This window comes from Sinocyclocheilus anshuiensis, unplaced genomic scaffold (assembly GCF_001515605.1).
Source record: "Sinocyclocheilus anshuiensis isolate Anshui unplaced genomic scaffold, SAMN03320099.WGS_v1.1 scaffold393, whole genome shotgun sequence".
Lineage (NCBI taxonomy): Eukaryota > Metazoa > Chordata > Actinopteri > Cypriniformes > Cyprinidae > Sinocyclocheilus > Sinocyclocheilus anshuiensis.
In genome coordinates this window covers 1,550,654-1,567,939 of record NW_015536501.1, presented here as the reverse complement: position 1 = coordinate 1,567,939, position 17,286 = coordinate 1,550,654, and the positions used below count along the sequence as shown (strand labels likewise).

Sequence of the window (17,286 nt, the reverse complement as noted above, 5' to 3'; positions counted from 1 at the left end):
AAAAAAAAAAAAAAAAAAAAAAAAATTAATATATATATATAGTTGTAAAAAAATATATTATTCAAAAGAAGGAAATACTAATTCAGTCGTTCTTGCTGTTTCGCTGTAATTATTACTACACCACATTTTTTCAGCAATATTTGCAGTAAAATTAGTTTTAGAGAAGTTGACAAACCCCAAGTTCGCCCAAAAATTTGATCATTCTGTGTTTGTTGTTCTTGATGAATGGATTTACTCCTTCCATGTACAGCTCCTGAGATGGGACAAAATGAAATATTTAAAGAAAGCAACAATTATAGAACCAGAGAAGTCTTTAAAGTCTATTAAAATCCATTTAAAGTGTTTCTTTTACTTTGGCACCAAATTCCACCAGGTTGGCCAGATTTTGGACTGCTTTGGCCACTAAGGTGAGTGTCCGGGATGCGATAGGGGAAGGTGGATCTGCACAAATAGACCAATTATTTATTTTTTTTACATTAAAAAGATTTATACATTTCTATATTTAAAGTCTGATGCCTATTTAATAAAAACGGAACAATTTGAATTGCCCAATCACAGCTCACCTGCAATGATGTTAAAAATTCTGGGGTTGACAATAGCAGGACAGATCAATCTGAGGAAGACAAATCCACTGGAAAAGAAAAAAATATATGTTTTATGTTTTACATATGTAAAACATTTTATTATATAGCTGTTGATACATTTATACTAATTAATATAATGTAAGATTTTTAACTGTATTAAATGCATTATTTTATTATTAAATCAAATTTTGTCCTCCAACAAAACATATTTCCATACCTTACAACTCTAGTTCTCATGGTTGTGTTTCTGGGCCACTTCTGCTGTACAGCTTTCTGTAAACATCCATATATGAACCTGAGAGTCCTGCGAAAAAGGAATCAACATGTATAAAACTCCATTCTCTCACATTATATCCTTGCTCTGATCACAGAGTTTATTGGCAGAAGTATATTTATATACACAGTGACTCACGGAGGGAGGATTTCAGCAGCCATGAATATTTTCTCCACCAGCTCAGACACAATACTCAGGAGATGAGCGAGATTCACATTCACATCCTCATTTTTCTCCAGTTTAGATGAATTGAGCTAATTTACAGCGGAAACAACATATGTTTAGCAGGCAAATGATTGATCTACAAGATTGAACTAAGATGCATCAGCTTTAAAGGGTTCATTCATTTTTGAAGCTTTTTGATAACATAATTTGACATGCAAACATGTTAGCCAGTCATAAATCATAATAGGTCATTTAGATTTTTAAATATTAAAGATTCTGTTAATTCGAAGTGTTAAAGAGAGGATGTCAATATCTAATTAATAATTAAATGTAATTAAATAATTGTGATATAACATACGAATCAATCATAATAATTAAATTATTGTTTTTTTATGGAAGACTGTTTCCACCACAGAATTAAAAAAATGAAAAAGGTAATTTTTTTATCTCACAATTCACTTTTTTAACCTCTGAGTTTACATTATGAACAGTATTATTTTTTATTACAGTATTATTTTTTATCTCACAATTCTGATTTTTTCCTTGCAATTCAGAATTGAGACAAACTCAGAATTCTGACCTCCTTTCTCTTAATTTCCGAGTTTACATATCTTTTTTCTTTTAATTCTGACATTATATGTCGCAATTCTGGTTTTGCTTCTGCCACGAAATAAAAAATAAAGGTAATTGGTAAAAGGTAATCACAATCACAATTCTTACTTTTTTCCACAATTTCGAGTTTGTATCCCACAATATAGACTTTTCTTCTCAGAATTACATGGGGGAAAAAAACTGAATTGTGAGAAATAAACTCAGAATTGCAAGGGGAAAAAATGTCAGAATTGTGAGATAAAATGTCAGTTTTTAGTCCATAGTTTTTTTTTAACTCCATAGTTTTTAGTGCAAGAAACCTTAACTAACTTAGAGGACCTCAGTGGGAAAAAAAGTGCTACAAAAGGAGGATATGGATATTTAATCATGATGATCTCTATGCGATTTTGGTTAACATAAAAAAATCTGAGAAATACCTCACAGGACTGTCTAGACTCCATGATCTTGAGGATGGTGTCTTTAAGAGCATGATGCACGAATGGAGTGGCTGTAGCTTTCATGTACTGCTCCATCAGAGTACTGGCCAGAGTGGTGGCACGAAAAAGAGTCGTTGCTTCATCTGGAAAAACAAGCAACTCTGTGAATAATTCTGATGAATTCAGTCATGCAGCATAAGAAGAGGAATAAAAGAAGTACCTTCAGCGCTGATCTCCCGGTCATTGAGCTCTCTGAGCAGCTGGGCCTCCAGGTTCTCGTGTCTAAATATCCTGAGCAGAACGCTGGCCAGGAGAGTGCGGTCCTGTCCACACACGTGGGCCAAAGCACTGATCACGTGCAACTCTTTCAGCAGAACCAGCTGGAAAAGATCAAATATCATATGCTGGAATGAGTTGCCAGTTCTAAAATAAACCAATTACTAATAATGAATTGTCTCTACCAGGGTTACTACTTTTAACTAAAACAATTAAAAACTTTTGTGTTGATTGAAATACAGCCGAAATGAAATACTTTTGAAACTATTTTGAAATGTTACCTTCACCACTAACAGAAATACATTTAAGCACTAAAATTACTAACTGGAAATTCTGGAATTAAATAAAAACTTAAACTAAACTAAAACTAAAGTCGAAATAAAAATAAATCAACCTAAATAGTATTTATTTTTGTATATTAAAAAAAAAAAAAAACACAATAAAAATGACAAAAGCACAACATAATTACTTAAAATATAACAATAAAAATCTAATTCTAAAAAATGTTTAATAAAATACTTTAGCAATATATAACTAATAAGCAATGAACTAAAATAACAATGGTCTCACCTGCCAGAAATATTTCTCACTGGCCATTACTCTGTATTTTCATAAATAACATTTTCTCAGAATTCTGAGTTTACATTTTTCAAGTGTGACAAAGTTTTTTTGTTCACACCAAAAAAATAGAAAAATAAAAACGTTAATTGTGGCTTTTTTTCTAAAAATAAATCAAATTACCTTTTTTCCTTGCATATACAAATTCATATTTCGCAATGATGTTAACTTGCAAGTCTGAGTTTAACCAGTATCTTGCAAGTCTGTTTTTTATTTGTTACAATTGCAAGAGAAAAGTCAGAATTGTAAGATAAAAAGTTACAATTTCCTTTTTCTTTTTTATTCCATGGCAGAAATAGGCTTTCATAATAACGTGACATATTTCTGAGGCAAATTCTGTGGGAAATTATAGGTAGTGCATTACTTGACTTCAGGATATGACTGGATGATCAGTGATACCTTAAATTATGTGTTTTTTTTTTTTTTTTTACTTTTATATAGGGGACAATAAAATGGGCGAAAAAACTTACATTGAATAATCAATATCATAAAATAAAATAATATACAGATTTTTTTTGTCGCAACATTGCATTGATTCCTCAGTTTCTTGTGTCAGCATTTATTTTTTCAATACAAATAATTGCACTTTCATCAGCAGGGGTCAGACTAATGTTCTTATATTGTGACTGAAATGCATTGTAAATTCTAGGACAGTTACTAGCCAACTGTCCAGTAACTGAATTTGAGTTAAATGTTGACCCTGCTTATATATCAACTCATGTATGTACCCAACCTCTTTTAACTCATTGTACACCTCCACGGGCATGATCTTCTCCACAGAGTAGCGCACTCTCAGCCGGAGTGAGCTGGGCGACACGTTCTTCAGAGGCACGTGGGAACTCAGAGGAAACCACTCGTCAATCATCTGACCCCTTTGTAGCCGACACAGAGGGCAGCACATGAACACTGCAGGAGAAGAGCATACGTTATTCCTTATACGAAACCGTTTTGAAAGTCTGAGCATGAAGTAATAAGAAAGAACGTACAAATATCATTCTCCTTGCTTTTTTTTGTCTTGTTGCTCAGGCTGATTTCAAACCTGTTGATTTCACTGGATAAGTCACTGCAGGAATATTGGGAAACATTAATAAAAACGTTCGATTTTATAGAATTACTATCAATATCTGAGGGAGTGGCTTACTCGAAAATGAACTCCTCTGTCCACACAGGGTTCTGGCCCTCCCGCGGATGGGTTTTGGCTATCTGAATGCTGTTCAGGTAAATGTTGCAGTAGGCGTTTGTGAAATGTTTACTAGGAAGGTGGTGAGCCTCCTCAACATTCAGAAATAAACTACTGACCTGTAAAGATACATGTAACACATGAGGAGTAACAGCTGTAATTCATATGACATTAAACAACAACAGGAAGCAACTGAGAGTTTACCTGACGCAGGCGTTTGTTTGAGCAGGGCTGGCTGGGTTTCCTAAGGTTACTACAAAAGGTCTGCAGACATTTCATCCAGTCCTACGCAATTGAAGGGTGTAAGAAGTGAACAAGAATAAATTGAACAGAATTATGTTAAGTGTTCTACAAAGGCAATTTTTCTATCCTCACAGCTGCATGACAATATTACAGCCAAACAGATCATAATATTATTTTTAAATCTATACACACGTCTGTTCAAATGTTTGGGTTTCGGTAAGATATTACCCTAAGGACTTTTTTGAAAGAAGTCCTTTATGCTCCCCAAAGCTGCAATTATTTGATAAAAATACAGTAATAAAAGTAATATTATGAAATATAATTTAGTACAATTCGAAAGAACAGTTTTCTATGTTAATATATTTCAAAATATAATGAATTCCTATGATGGTAAAGCTGAATTTTCAGCATCATTACTCCAGTCTTCAGTGTCACACGATCCTTCAGAAATCATTCTAATATGCTGATTTGCTGATCAAGAAACATTTTGTATTTTCATCAATGTTGGAAACAAAATTTATATGAAAAGATCATTTTACAATGTAAAAGTCACCAAAACTTTTGAAAAGTGGTGTATTTGGAGCAGGATTTGGGATGTATGAAATTTCCCTTTGGGATTGACAAATGCAGTATTTCATGTTAAACTCAAGACAGAAAATCTATCATTTGGACACAGTGTTACTCTGATGAAAGTGTATTGGCCAGCATTGCTAATGAAGACATCGGTACCTGAGCTTGTTCTGGGGTCTCTCCAGCAAAGTAAAAGATACACTGCTCCTCGCTAAAGTGCTGTACAACTATCTGGAAACAGTTTGGCCTGCAGAAAAAAAAAAAAAACTGCTAAATGTATTTCAATCGAACCTAAAGTTGAACTATTATCAGTGCATAATACAGTGGGAAACAAACCTGCCAAACATGCTGTCATGGACCTCGTACACAGAACACACACTCAAGTCGATTAAACCCTTTGGTTTAGTTGCTCGTTTCTCACTCTCAAAGTAGATCAGCTGGGAATCGTTTCCCTCAAGGATGAAATATAGATTTTTCCATCTTTTTCCTTTTCCTATAAAAGACACAAGACTAATACCTTACTAAAATGATTTTGATAAGGTCTTCAATGTAACACTACACTGAAACGTTGGCAATACCTTTATTGAACAGGACATATCCTTTCTTCACAATGTTTTTATAGAAAGCGTCCTTGGTCTTTCTACGGATGGTGTTGTAGATTTCTTTGCCTTCGACGGTGTCAGTAAGCACCTGCTCCTGGTGCTGATGAAATCACACGTCAAATCATTCACACAATAACATCAATAAAACGAATCAGAGTTTTTGAAAAATAGTTGTTGCACATACTTGGACAGATAAAGCATCTTTAAGGTTGTGGCCCTCAACTATCTGTTCCTTCCTGTAGTGTTCAATGATGTCATCAATACTGTACAAACAAAAGTAAGAAAACACAAGCAATATGTGTCATGAAACTCAATTTTATCCATTCCAAAAATCATAAAATGCTCCCAAATTGCATTTACCTGTTGTAGTATCGGCCTCCCATCATAAACTGGTTGCTGGGTGTGGGGCTGATTTTGAAGCGCTGGATGGTCTCAGTGGTGCGGAAGTACAGCGAATAGTCCCCAGGTGTGCTGTCAGACGGGCGCACTAAAAAACTGCCCACCAGCCCAACTGGGGAGAGCGATTACAGGAGTTAAGCAGGTGTAACCCTTCGCGGTTTATTGCTTTTAAACATTTTTTCTGACTGACCTGTCATCAGTAGGTTGTAAGCCTCTTGCTTGTTGATCTTGCCATGAAACCAGCTGAAAAATACAGATGATGTTGAGCAGATCATAAGAGATGAGGCATGAAAATCATCATGTATTTCTATTCATTTTATGCAGTGTATAGTTTGTATTACTACTGGAAACTAACACCACTCAACCAGGAATCGAAACAAAAGAATCAAACTCACGCTTTCCCCTCATGTGGGTCTTCTTCACGTCCCTGTGAATGTGTCAATATAGGACACCCTGTCATAATACTGTATATATACATATTCATCCAGTTATGGACATGTGTTTATTTTTCGTTTATTCTAAACAGTGTTTCTACTCACCACTTCCTTCACCAGGTCTTGGACTATAAGACCCTGCTCATCTGTTCGGACATTAGTCACCCACAACCAGCCGTCCTCCAGTTCATTATGGACTATAAATGTGTCGCCTTTGAAGAAACTGTGAGCACAAGAAGTCTAATTAAGTAAACTTTCTGAACATACTTTAACATGTAATTTATTCCTATGATGATGACAAAGCTGAATTTTCAGCATCATTACTCCAGTCTTCAGTGTAACATGATCCTTCTGAAATCATTTTAATATGCCGAAGAAACATTTCTTATTATCAATAGAAAAAACAACAACAGTTGTGCTGCTTAATATTTTTGTGGAAACCATGATACGTTGTTTTTCTTTTATGAATAGAAAGAACAGCATTAATTTGAAATATAAATCTTTAATTACATTATAAATGTCTATACTGTCACTTTTCATAAATATTAAGTGTCCTTGCTGAATAAAAGTATTAATTTCTTTCTGACCCCAAACTTTATATATTATATATAGTATATTTTTGAAAGTAACATAAAATCAAATTACCTGATCTCATCAGTTTCAGGCACTTTGGTGTATGGGAGAATTGCTCGTACCCTCCTGCGGTCTTCAACAGGCTTACAAAACAAAACATTGTTTTGTTTTTTTTTATATACTGTGAAAATTACAGTCAATTTTTCTGCTAATAAATACTACACTGAATGTCTACCTCTGGAGGGGCGACTGGTGATATCAACTTCTCTCCTTTCAGCAGACAGGACACGTAACTGTAATAACCAATCAGATCCGACAGAGAGGAGAAACGACGGCCTCCAATGTAGTAGTCTCCACACATGGCGATGATCCTGCAAACATTCATTACTCAGGTCACAGATACCATCTCATTATCTAGGCACAAAACCTTGCAGATTAAAATGTAAGCACATTGCAAATAAAGATGTGCCATGACCATTAGTGATTAGTTCTATTTAAAGATGTGGTTTGATTCTAAAGCTGCAGAGAAAGATAACAGACAAACAAACACCTGAAATGACTGACTGTGTTGGTCATGCTAAGGAAAGACAACACAAATGAGCCGGGTCGGCGGTCACTCTCCCTGATAAGGTAGCTGCCAGCCGTCCTGGCCTGAAGCAAACGCTCCTCTGCGATCATCCGGTCCAGCTTCCCATGATACCACCTGTTGAATTACAAACTCCATTACAAATCTTTTATTATATTCATCACAGTTCAAATTTAAAGGAATACTTCACCAAAAAATGAAATTTACTAAAACCTGACTCCATGCAAGATGTAGATGAGTTTCATTATTAAAACATTTAGCATTACATCACTTGCTCACCAATGGATCCTCTGCAGTGAATGGGTGCCGTCAGAACGAGAGTCCAAACAGCTGATAAAAACATCACAATAATCCACACCACTCCAGTCCATCAATTAACATCTTGTGAAGAGAAAAGCTGCGTGTTTGTGAGAAACAAATCCATCAAGACATTTTTAACACCTATCCTCTATCCATAATATTTTCTCCAGTGATAAAGTCTCGTCTGAATCAGGAGAGAAATATGCACAGATCAAGCACCATTTACAAGCAAAAACAGCCCAAAATAGTTCTAAACAAATATGTTGGTGGATTTTGATGTGAGAGGACAACAGAGGATGGACTTTATTATGAAGCGTTATTATGGATTATGGACTTGTATTTTGGAAAGAAGCAACAGTTAAAATGTAAAACTTTAATGATGGATTTGTTTCTTACAAACACTCAGCTCACTTCATGAGATGATAATTGAGGAAGTCGTGTGGATTACTGTGATGTTTTTAATCAGCTGTTTGGACTCTCATTCTGACGGCACCCATTCACTGCAGCGGATCAATTGGTGAGCAAGTGATGTAATGATAAACTTCTCTAAATCAGTTTCGATGAACTCACCTGCATCTTCTATGGCCTAAGGGTGAGGTAATTCTCAGCCATTGTTTTTATTTTTGGATGAACTATCCCTTTAAACACTCATGGGATGCATAAATTGGGATGTCATATTACACTACTCACTGATTAGGAGGTGGTGCGGTGAGGGTTAAAACAACTTCCTCATCCTCCCCAATTTCCTGCACATCCAGAGCATCACCTTCTTCAACGATGCCCAGCGGAAGAAACGAAGGGGCCGCCAGGCACACCTCAGGACTCAGCGATGAGGATGGTATCCGACCGACAGCACCTTCATGTGGAGGATCTGGCATCCCCCTCCCAACACCTGAAAAAGACCCCAATATAACATGTCCAGCACTAATACCACCTGCCTTTGAGGCAAACATGACTGTTCCAGGTCTCGGATCCTTTCCAAATACAGAATATGTGACCCCAGGAGGCTGTGTAGGTGGTAAAACCGTGGTATGGACGGAAAAAGCTGAGCCCAGGTCTGAGATCTGTATCCCCTGACCACGACAGGCTGGTAAATGCGTGGTCCCATCTCCTCCTGCCCCAGCCATCCGGGTCACCACCGAAAAGGGATCAGGCTCCTCGCTGCCACCATGGGTTGCCATCATTGTCACCCAGGGAAGTTGACAATGAAAGCTGACAATGTTCAGGAGGGTTTCCCCTCCTGAAACCCACAACTACACCTTTGTTCCCTTTTAGGAGTTTTCTCTAATTCACTTTGGTGGTTTGGGTCTAACACAAGACAGACAGCTTCAGATCTTCATTGTTCGCTTTTCTCCTAATCTGAAAATAAGGACGAACACAGACAAACTCAAATACTGTGATATGCCTTAGAAGTATCATTGTTTACACATGATGCTAGCGCATTTTTGCCTTTGTAATCACAACACGATCTTATTTTTCTGGGAATAAACATCAGATCTATTATAAGGAACTGCATTTCGCCTAGAATTAGAATAAGACTAAACAAAAACAGAATAAAGTTAAATCTGCATACAAATGACGGCTATGTGCGTTAGCTCGTTAGCTTAGTTTGGTTCTGGCCAAGTGTGACACCACAAAAGTCCAGCGTTTGAGGTTAGTTGAGCGCTTAGACTTAATTACAGTGAGGCAGGAGTGTTAAAAAATTGGGAAGAGATGTTAAAGATGATGTTAAGGAAGCTTTGCGTTACTTTTGTTTCACTCACTTCGGCTAGTTTCATGTTGAGAGTCGTGTTGTGAAGTCTCGCGCAGCCCTTGCGCCCCTCAAACACTCCCACCTCGCGTGAGCCCGCCCGCCGCATCTTGTGCCGCGTCACAAACAAAACTACCATGGTAACAAGTTTCTGCCAAATAGTCACCTAAAGTTATTGTTGCTACAGCCAAATCATCATAATAAATTATGGATATGACGGTTTCTTTTAAATGTAATTTGTATTTAAATGTAATTTATTTTTAAAGGCAGCGGTGGCATTACGTATCACGCATCTGCAGTACTGAGGTAAAAAAAATAACTAGAAATTGTTTTATAAAAACAATTTTCTCGGTTTTATAACAAGTTATACGTTTTTAATCATTAAAGATGAGTATAATTATACATGGATAATCAGAATATTCGTTTTACTTAGTATAAGAGGCAATTTATGCGAAATAACCTACCACAGATTTACAGTACTGAGGTAACAGTCTGTAGAAACTGTGTTAAAATATGATAGTCTAGCAAATATATTCTCGGTTTCATAAGTCATAGTATTAGAAGCAATCTATGCTAAATACGCACATTAATCGGGTTAAAATGATCAATTAATTCGAGGAGGAATGAATATCATTCTGTTACTTACTCCTTTGGGCCTACAGAGGGCGACAGACACAACTTTAAATTTTTTAATCAATCGATACTGTAAATATATGAATACGCTATATGAAGTAGTAGCTATAATATATGTGTAATAAATAAGCCTTTTGTAATAATTTAGAGCACACCAGGGGCCATGATTATCTACGATTTAATACGTGATTTTTTTTTCAGGTAATACAATAATCGTGAAAAGAAAGATACAATATCATCGTGTGTTTATGAGACATTAAAACATTTTACATTTGCACGTGGCAGTCAGGGATATTGGAAGTCAAATCAAATAAAGACCCCTATTTCTATCATTTTTTTTTTGTTTCATTTTTTTTGTTGGTTTTGTAAAGTAGCCTATATCAAGTAGCAACATTTCAATGCACTCTATAAAAAAAAGTTGTGTTTTTCTGAGGATGTATGGATCAATGGGTGCGTCTTCACTGATGCTGTGAATCCTGCCAGTGTCGAGTCTCCATCATCATCTTCATCACTGCAGTAAGAAGCAGCTGCAGCAGCATCACTGCTCGGAGTCACAGCATCACCGGACATCCTTACTGCGAGTCTCTCTGCCATTATATCTGCATCACAGCTGAAACACGGGACGCATCGAGGCTGCACAATACACAAGTTTCCCCGCGATGGTGCCTTTATTTTTGTTCCTGGTCGTCCGCATTGGCGCATCCATCCCACATCCGACATCTGCGGGTGAGTTCACGGAATACAACTCTGTGTGTTTAACATACACCTCACATTTGCACAGAACGAAGTTCATAACACACATCAGAACTTCCAGACAACGTTTGGTGCGTTTATTCACAGCTCGGACATCTGCAGCATCACTTCTGTTTTTTTATTCAAATGTCCTCAGATATAATTCATGAGGGATATGATAATGAGATGTCGGGTTATTTCGGGCATATGATTTTATCAGCGCCCTCTAACAGACGCTCAATTAAATATGCACATTACATTACATTAATGCAAGCACAGCTGCTTGACACAAAAAGATGGCAATGAATAGGAAAGCGCCTGCTTGTGCATATTACAGTGCTGTTATGAGCTGGGATATTTGTTTGATGTTACTTTAAGGCGATCCAGAGGTCATATGCACAATAAATAGTCATCTAAACACTGTTATCATCTTCGAGCCTGAAATATCTCCTTGTGTTTTTAATAGCTGAGCCCAATGTGATCATGTTAAATGTCATACTGACTGTGCATCTCTGGCTGACCTTTACATAGGATGACTTAGTTTGGACTGTCACTGAGTTTTCATTAGAAATCAGCTGCATGGGTTAGTGTTGTTATGTTGTAATCTTACTTATTAGAGCTGTTTTTAGCTTGAAACCTGTTGTTTTTGCATGCCAATAATTTATTACAATGATTTTTATCATTGTTATGCTTACAAAAACTGTACTTATAAACCATAGTTCCACCAAAATATCTTATTACAGTTTTTACTGTAAAATATATAATGCATTATGGGATGTCATTCAAACTGTATATACCATGGTACTGAATGATTATCAAATTCATTTACCATGGTATTTACATTGTTCTCTGAGTAGTACATTGCCGTTCAAAAATTTGGGGTCGGTATGATTTTTTAATGTTTTTGAAAGAAGTCTCTTATGCTTACTAAGGCTGCATTTTTATCAAAAAATATTAAAAGCAGCTATTTTGTGAAATATTATTACAAATTAAAGTTACTGTTGTCTATTTGAATATATTTTTAAATGTAATTTATTCCTGTGATGCAAAGCTGAATTTTCCGCATCATTACTCCAGTCTTCACTGTCACAAGATCCTTCAGAAATCATTCTAATCTGCTGCTCAAGCATTTCTTATTATTGTTAATGTGAGTTGTGCTGCTTAATATTTTGTGGGAACTGATACATTTTTAGGAACTTTGATGAATAGAACGTTCAAAAGAACAGCATTTATTTGAAAAATAAATGTTTTGTAAAATTATAAATGTCTTTATTGTCATTACGATCAATTTAATGAGTCCTTAAAAGAAAAAATCTTACCGACCCCAAACTTTTGAATGGTAGTCCACTTCAAACCATGGTACTTGACTCAACAACTATGGTATTACCATAGTAACTGTATTACTTTTTTCTTATTGAAGTTACAGTACCACAGTTTTATCCCAGCAGCAATAACTACTTTTTTAGTGGAAACTGAATTACCATGGTACATTAAAACTGTAAGCTTTGAGGAGTCATTCATTTCCTTCCCGATTCACTGTGTTATTCATAATCAAATTGCCCCAAGTTTCCAGTGCCAGTGTTTTTGTATTAATGCAAGTAACACAACAAATATAATGGCAGTGTGAAATTCATCGTACTGGAAAGCACAAGGCAGTGTGTAGCGCACTACTATAATCCTCTGCGAGTTTCATGCCCTCAGGTTGTGTCGGATCAGTGTGAAACAAGACAGCTCCGTCAGCCGTGTTTCTTTCCTAACACAAAATATTTTCTCTAATCTTCCACCTCACTTAACCTTACACACTTCTGAAGCACTGGCATTCTGTCATCGCCAAACATCTGCACTGCATCTTTAAGAGTCGGCAAGTGTATTCCAAAGTTTGGCCAACATGGACACCTGTGTAAACACTCAAAGTTACTCTGCAGATTCCTGTGGCTAATTAATTCATGCCGAAATGACAGCGTGGCTGTGGATATAGCATCACAAACTCTCGTGCATCACTCCGCAACACACTTTTTCCAAGCTGTAGAGGTGACTTGTCTTTGGAAAAGAAGATCTGCTCATTTCCTGTTTATATCTCTTCATGTTTTGTAGGTGAAGTATGCGAACCGGTTCCGTGTGAGAACGGTGCTGACTGTCCCAGTACACCAGCTGATGAAAATGTTTCTTGTGAGTTTTTGTCCTTTTGGATTTGAGAACCCTAAAGGCCCGTGAGATTTTATTTCACACATTTTAAAATGTATGGAGTGATACAGTATGTGTCTCTGAGTTGAGCTTTATTAAGAGTTTGCCTACACTCTTAAAAATAAAAGTTCTTTATGGTTCCATGAAGAACCTACATATAACATCCACAGAACCTTTCCGCTGGACAAAAGGTTCTTTAGAATATTGAAATGTTCTTCACACTAAGAAAAAAGTTGTTTTTTAAAGGAACTGCTTACTGAAAGGTTCATTGGGGAACCAAAAATGGTTCTTCTGTTGCATTGCTATAATGAGTATTCTTCATTATCTGACAACATATCATTCATGAGTTCACATGATTTAGATGTTTTATCTCCCCACACTCTTATACGTATAGCTTCTCCAAAGATTCTTAGATTCAGCAAAGAATCCTTATCAAGAATCATATTTTGAGTTAGGGGTTTTTGGAGATTAAGTTTGGCATTTCATACACTCTTAAAAATAAAGGTTCCAAATGGAGGTTTTCTGTATGCAATAGAAAGAACTATTTTATTTCCCCAAAGAACCTTTCTGTGAACAGATCTTAAAAGCCATAAACCATTATTTCTTAGAATATTGTAATAATCAGAAGCATTTTTTCTACTTAAGAACATTTTGTGGACTGGAAAGGTTTCAGGGATGTTAAAGGTTCTTCATAGAACCGTAAATGCCAATACAGAACCTTAATTTTTAACAGTGTAAATTAGAATACATTCTAAATTAAATTTAGTGTAAATTCTTCAGATTGGAGTTTTGACATAAATATAGAAAATTTAACACAAACACTTAATGAGAATTATATAACAAAATTATTTAGATTAAATATAATCATATGTAATGTGTCAGATGTGACTGAATGTCTTTTCATTGAGTTTTTCACCATAAATTATATAGTAATTCATAGTTTTTACTTGAAAAAACTATATATTTGAGTATTTTACCTCATAATTACATATAGTATAATGCAACATATAAAACATATATGATAAGTTAACTTCACATGTTCACACCAAGAATGTTAAATTTAAAGATATCTAAAACAATAAAGATATCAGCATCCACACCAACGCACAATAACACTCTGTTGTGCTTTAAATGCTCTTTAAAGGTCGATTCTGATTGGCTGTCAGTGTTTTTATCATTCATCAGCTGGAAAAAATAATTCTGATAGTGGTTCTAGTGATAGCGTTCCTCTGTGTTGTTATCGTATTGTATATTGTATATTATATCGTATAAAACTATATATATTTCATTGTAGTTTTCATCTTTGGAGTGAATACTATGTATTTATTCTAGCATTTTTAAATTTTTTCCCTGTAAAAATTAGTGCAGGAAATTATGTTTTTAAAGAAATAATAAAAAGTTTGTAATGGAGCTGTAGAAGATTCTACGGTTTCATCTAATTGGAATCTTTCTTTTTAATAGTGCAGATAGAATATGTCAGAATCTCACAAATTGTGTGTTCTGCTTTTTCAACAGCATCAGGCTGGGAAGAGCAACCTGTAATTGGTGAGTTTGTTTATTTGTAGCCTGTTTTCCTCATTTTAAGAAAGGTTCAAGAGCGCTTTGCTCATTGAGACTCCAGATATGAATGGCATATTAAACAGATGGCTCATGTTCGGCTTATGAGCCGTGAACATAAATGATGTCAGCCTCGATTTCCATTCACTAGTTAATTAATATTTAAACATCTGCTTAGCATTCATTAGAAACTCACACTTTCTGGAGTCGTCTTTTATAGCTAATGCAGTATTTAGTGTGATGTTCAGACTGAGCTGAAAAACATGAAATAATAATGACCGTGTGGGGAAAGTGCATGTCATCAAGCGCACTGAGCATCAAGTTCACTTACAAATCAACCTGCAATAAACTCTAGTAGGATTTTAAATAGCACTTCAAATGAACCCTGCAGATTTCAGATACTGTGTGTTTCTGTCATTCAGGGCCCTGCCGCCCAAACCCCTGTCACAACGGAGGGGTGTGTGAACTCAGTGAGACCTACCGCGGCGACACTTTTGTCAGGTATTTGTGCAGGTGTCCGCTTGGCTTCGATGGTGTCCACTGCCAACACAGTAAGAAACCTTGTCATTTTTAGAGACATTTATTTCAATATTTTAATTATAAGAAAACTTATGTGTATATGAAATAAAACTTTTTATTTTCTATCATTAAATTCTGCGTATACACACACACACACACTTTAAAGTGATTACAAAAAAAAAGTTTAATTAATTTTTATTTTTTATTTTTTAATTTATATATTTATTTTCAATCATATTATATATACACACAACACAATTAATGATATTAAATAAAATGCTACATATATAATTTTTATTCTTTTAATGTTTAATATTAATTTTTTATAATATAATCAATATAATAGCTTTTTTTGTTCCCGTTTATAAGTTTGTTAAATGACTAAATTCATAAAAACGGTAAAATTAGGGGAAATGTTTTAAAAATATCTAAAAATATGCATCTGATTTTTTTTAATAAATATAAAAAATATATTTATAAGAATATACATATAAAAACTATACATATAAAAAATTGGGTTCAAAAATACGTATAGTGAATATAGTGCACCTTAAAACCATGCAAATTACGTGTATGTTGAATTTTCATTGTTGCCACAACTCCGCAGTCAACATGTTTATATCTACAGTAGCTACCAGAATAACACATTGTTTAATTATACAGATTGAATGAAACTATCGTCCACTTGAGAAGTGACTTCTGCCACAGTGATGGAAGAACATATGTCAAGATAGCTCACTTACTGTAGTGTATTTTATGGCTTTAGTTTCACTAGTGTAGAAGCACAATGCACATTAATGTGAAAATCAATGTTTTTCTGCCTCAGTTAGTCTCAAAAAAACTTCTACAGCATATTGTGCCAGAACACTTAGCAAAGTGACAGGAATGTAATTAACAAAGAGCTATTTTTTATCTGTTTGCTGTCAGAGCTGGTTTTTATTTGGTTTGTTTTTGTCCTGATTCTCTTGTTTCTGTGGTTACCTCACACCACCTGCATTATTCATGGAATGGGAGAAAGAATATTCAGCTCTGTTCTGCACTGCCTAATATACACATCACACATGTGCATCCGTGACCTTAATTTGCACTGTCTCCTGAATTGACTTCTAAGCGTAGTCTATAATTAATGCCGGAGTGAAAGTACAGCTAAGATAAGACACTGAGGCTCAGTTAGTAGCATGCAGGGGGCTGACTGGTGAAAAGAGACTGAGCAAAGGCCTTAGAAATCTCAGACTATTTTTTGGTCGGATTTTTTAGAGAATGATATTCAGTCTCATTATCTGCCCCGGGCCCCATGACCTGCTCAGTTTTTGTCATAATAATTAGACTTCACAGCATTTTGACCTCATGTAGGATGTTTAGCTGAGTGTGATATGTATAAAAAAAAACAGGGATGTCACTGGACAAAAAAAAAAAAAAAACTACCTACAAGCGTGAAGAGTTTCAGTAAGATTTGTTAGAAAAGATAAGTAAAAAAAACAACAACAGAGAATTAAAAAAAGCTAAAATAAATTGGTAGTATATTATATTAAACTAAACTGATATTATATTAAATGCAAACTATAAATGAAAAGAATACATGATGTCAAATGGCTAGACCTCCACCAAGAAAATGAAAAAAGGAAATAAAGGTCTTTAATAAAATAAAAATCAATGAAAAAAGAAAGAATCATATAATTATTAAATTAAATTCAATAATATATATAATAAAATCTATATATGAAAAAATGTTGCATGACTGTGATGTCGCATGGCTTCAGTTCAGGTCCTGAAGTATTATATTTTTAAATTTTTATATATTTTTTTCAATAGATGTACAAAAATGTAATTAAATTAAATGAAATAAAAATATATATATAAATGAAAAAACTGTGATGTCACATGACTCCAGGGGAAAAATAAAATAAATGAATGAATGAATATATATATATATATATATATACAATTTTTAATGGACCAAGAAACCAGATAGCAGTTGAAGTAATTACAAGTTGAAGTAATTTGTAAGAAAGGGAAAAAGTGAAATTATATTTGTAATAAATTTAAATAATTTAAATAAAAAAAAATAAAGAATCAGAC

General features: G+C 34.9%; 2 protein-coding genes across 3 annotated transcripts in view; one reads left to right on the top strand and one right to left on the bottom strand.

The window, feature by feature from the left end:
- LOC107689448 (ras GTPase-activating protein 1-like) overlaps positions 1–9,668 on the bottom strand; it is an 11,259-nt gene extending 1,591 nt beyond the window's left edge. Inside the window, exons 1-24 of one of the 2 annotated variants that reach the window (XM_016487438.1) lie at positions 9,596–9,668; positions 8,523–9,191; positions 7,497–7,649; positions 7,182–7,317; positions 7,019–7,089; positions 6,479–6,596; positions 6,335–6,366; positions 6,130–6,182; positions 5,901–6,051; positions 5,725–5,803; positions 5,517–5,640; positions 5,275–5,431; positions 5,098–5,185; positions 4,330–4,410; positions 4,087–4,244; positions 3,932–4,008; positions 3,679–3,851; positions 2,272–2,431; positions 2,052–2,194; positions 997–1,112; positions 802–888; positions 564–631; positions 353–441; positions 176–253 (exon numbers count right to left, since the gene is read on the bottom strand). In XM_016487438.1, coding sequence (XP_016342924.1) covers positions 176–253; positions 353–441; positions 564–631; positions 802–888; positions 997–1,112; positions 2,052–2,194; positions 2,272–2,431; positions 3,679–3,851; positions 3,932–4,008; positions 4,087–4,244; positions 4,330–4,410; positions 5,098–5,185; positions 5,275–5,431; positions 5,517–5,640; positions 5,725–5,803; positions 5,901–6,051; positions 6,130–6,182; positions 6,335–6,366; positions 6,479–6,596; positions 7,019–7,089; positions 7,182–7,317; positions 7,497–7,649; positions 8,523–9,016 — 2,886 coding nt within the window. In that variant the 5' untranslated portion in view covers positions 9,017–9,191; positions 9,596–9,668. Of the gene's footprint in view, positions 1–175; positions 254–352; positions 442–563; positions 632–801; positions 889–996; positions 1,113–2,051; positions 2,195–2,271; positions 2,432–3,678; positions 3,852–3,931; positions 4,009–4,086; positions 4,245–4,329; positions 4,411–5,097; positions 5,186–5,274; positions 5,432–5,516; positions 5,641–5,724; positions 5,804–5,900; positions 6,052–6,129; positions 6,183–6,334; positions 6,367–6,478; positions 6,597–7,018; positions 7,090–7,181; positions 7,318–7,496; positions 7,650–8,522; positions 9,192–9,405; positions 9,422–9,595 lie in introns of those variants that run through there. The other variant, XM_016487448.1, reaches the window with a different exon arrangement.
- A 1,071-nt stretch (positions 9,669–10,739) lies between these two features.
- LOC107689461 (EGF-like repeat and discoidin I-like domain-containing protein 3) overlaps positions 10,740–17,286 on the top strand; it is a 25,595-nt gene continuing 19,048 nt past the window's right edge. The window contains exons 1-4 of the mRNA XM_016487459.1: positions 10,740–10,941; positions 13,042–13,116; positions 14,647–14,676; positions 15,111–15,239. Of these exons, the coding sequence (XP_016342945.1) occupies positions 10,875–10,941; positions 13,042–13,116; positions 14,647–14,676; positions 15,111–15,239 (301 nt within the window). The 5' untranslated portion in view covers positions 10,740–10,874. The remainder of the gene's footprint in view (positions 10,942–13,041; positions 13,117–14,646; positions 14,677–15,110; positions 15,240–17,286) is intronic.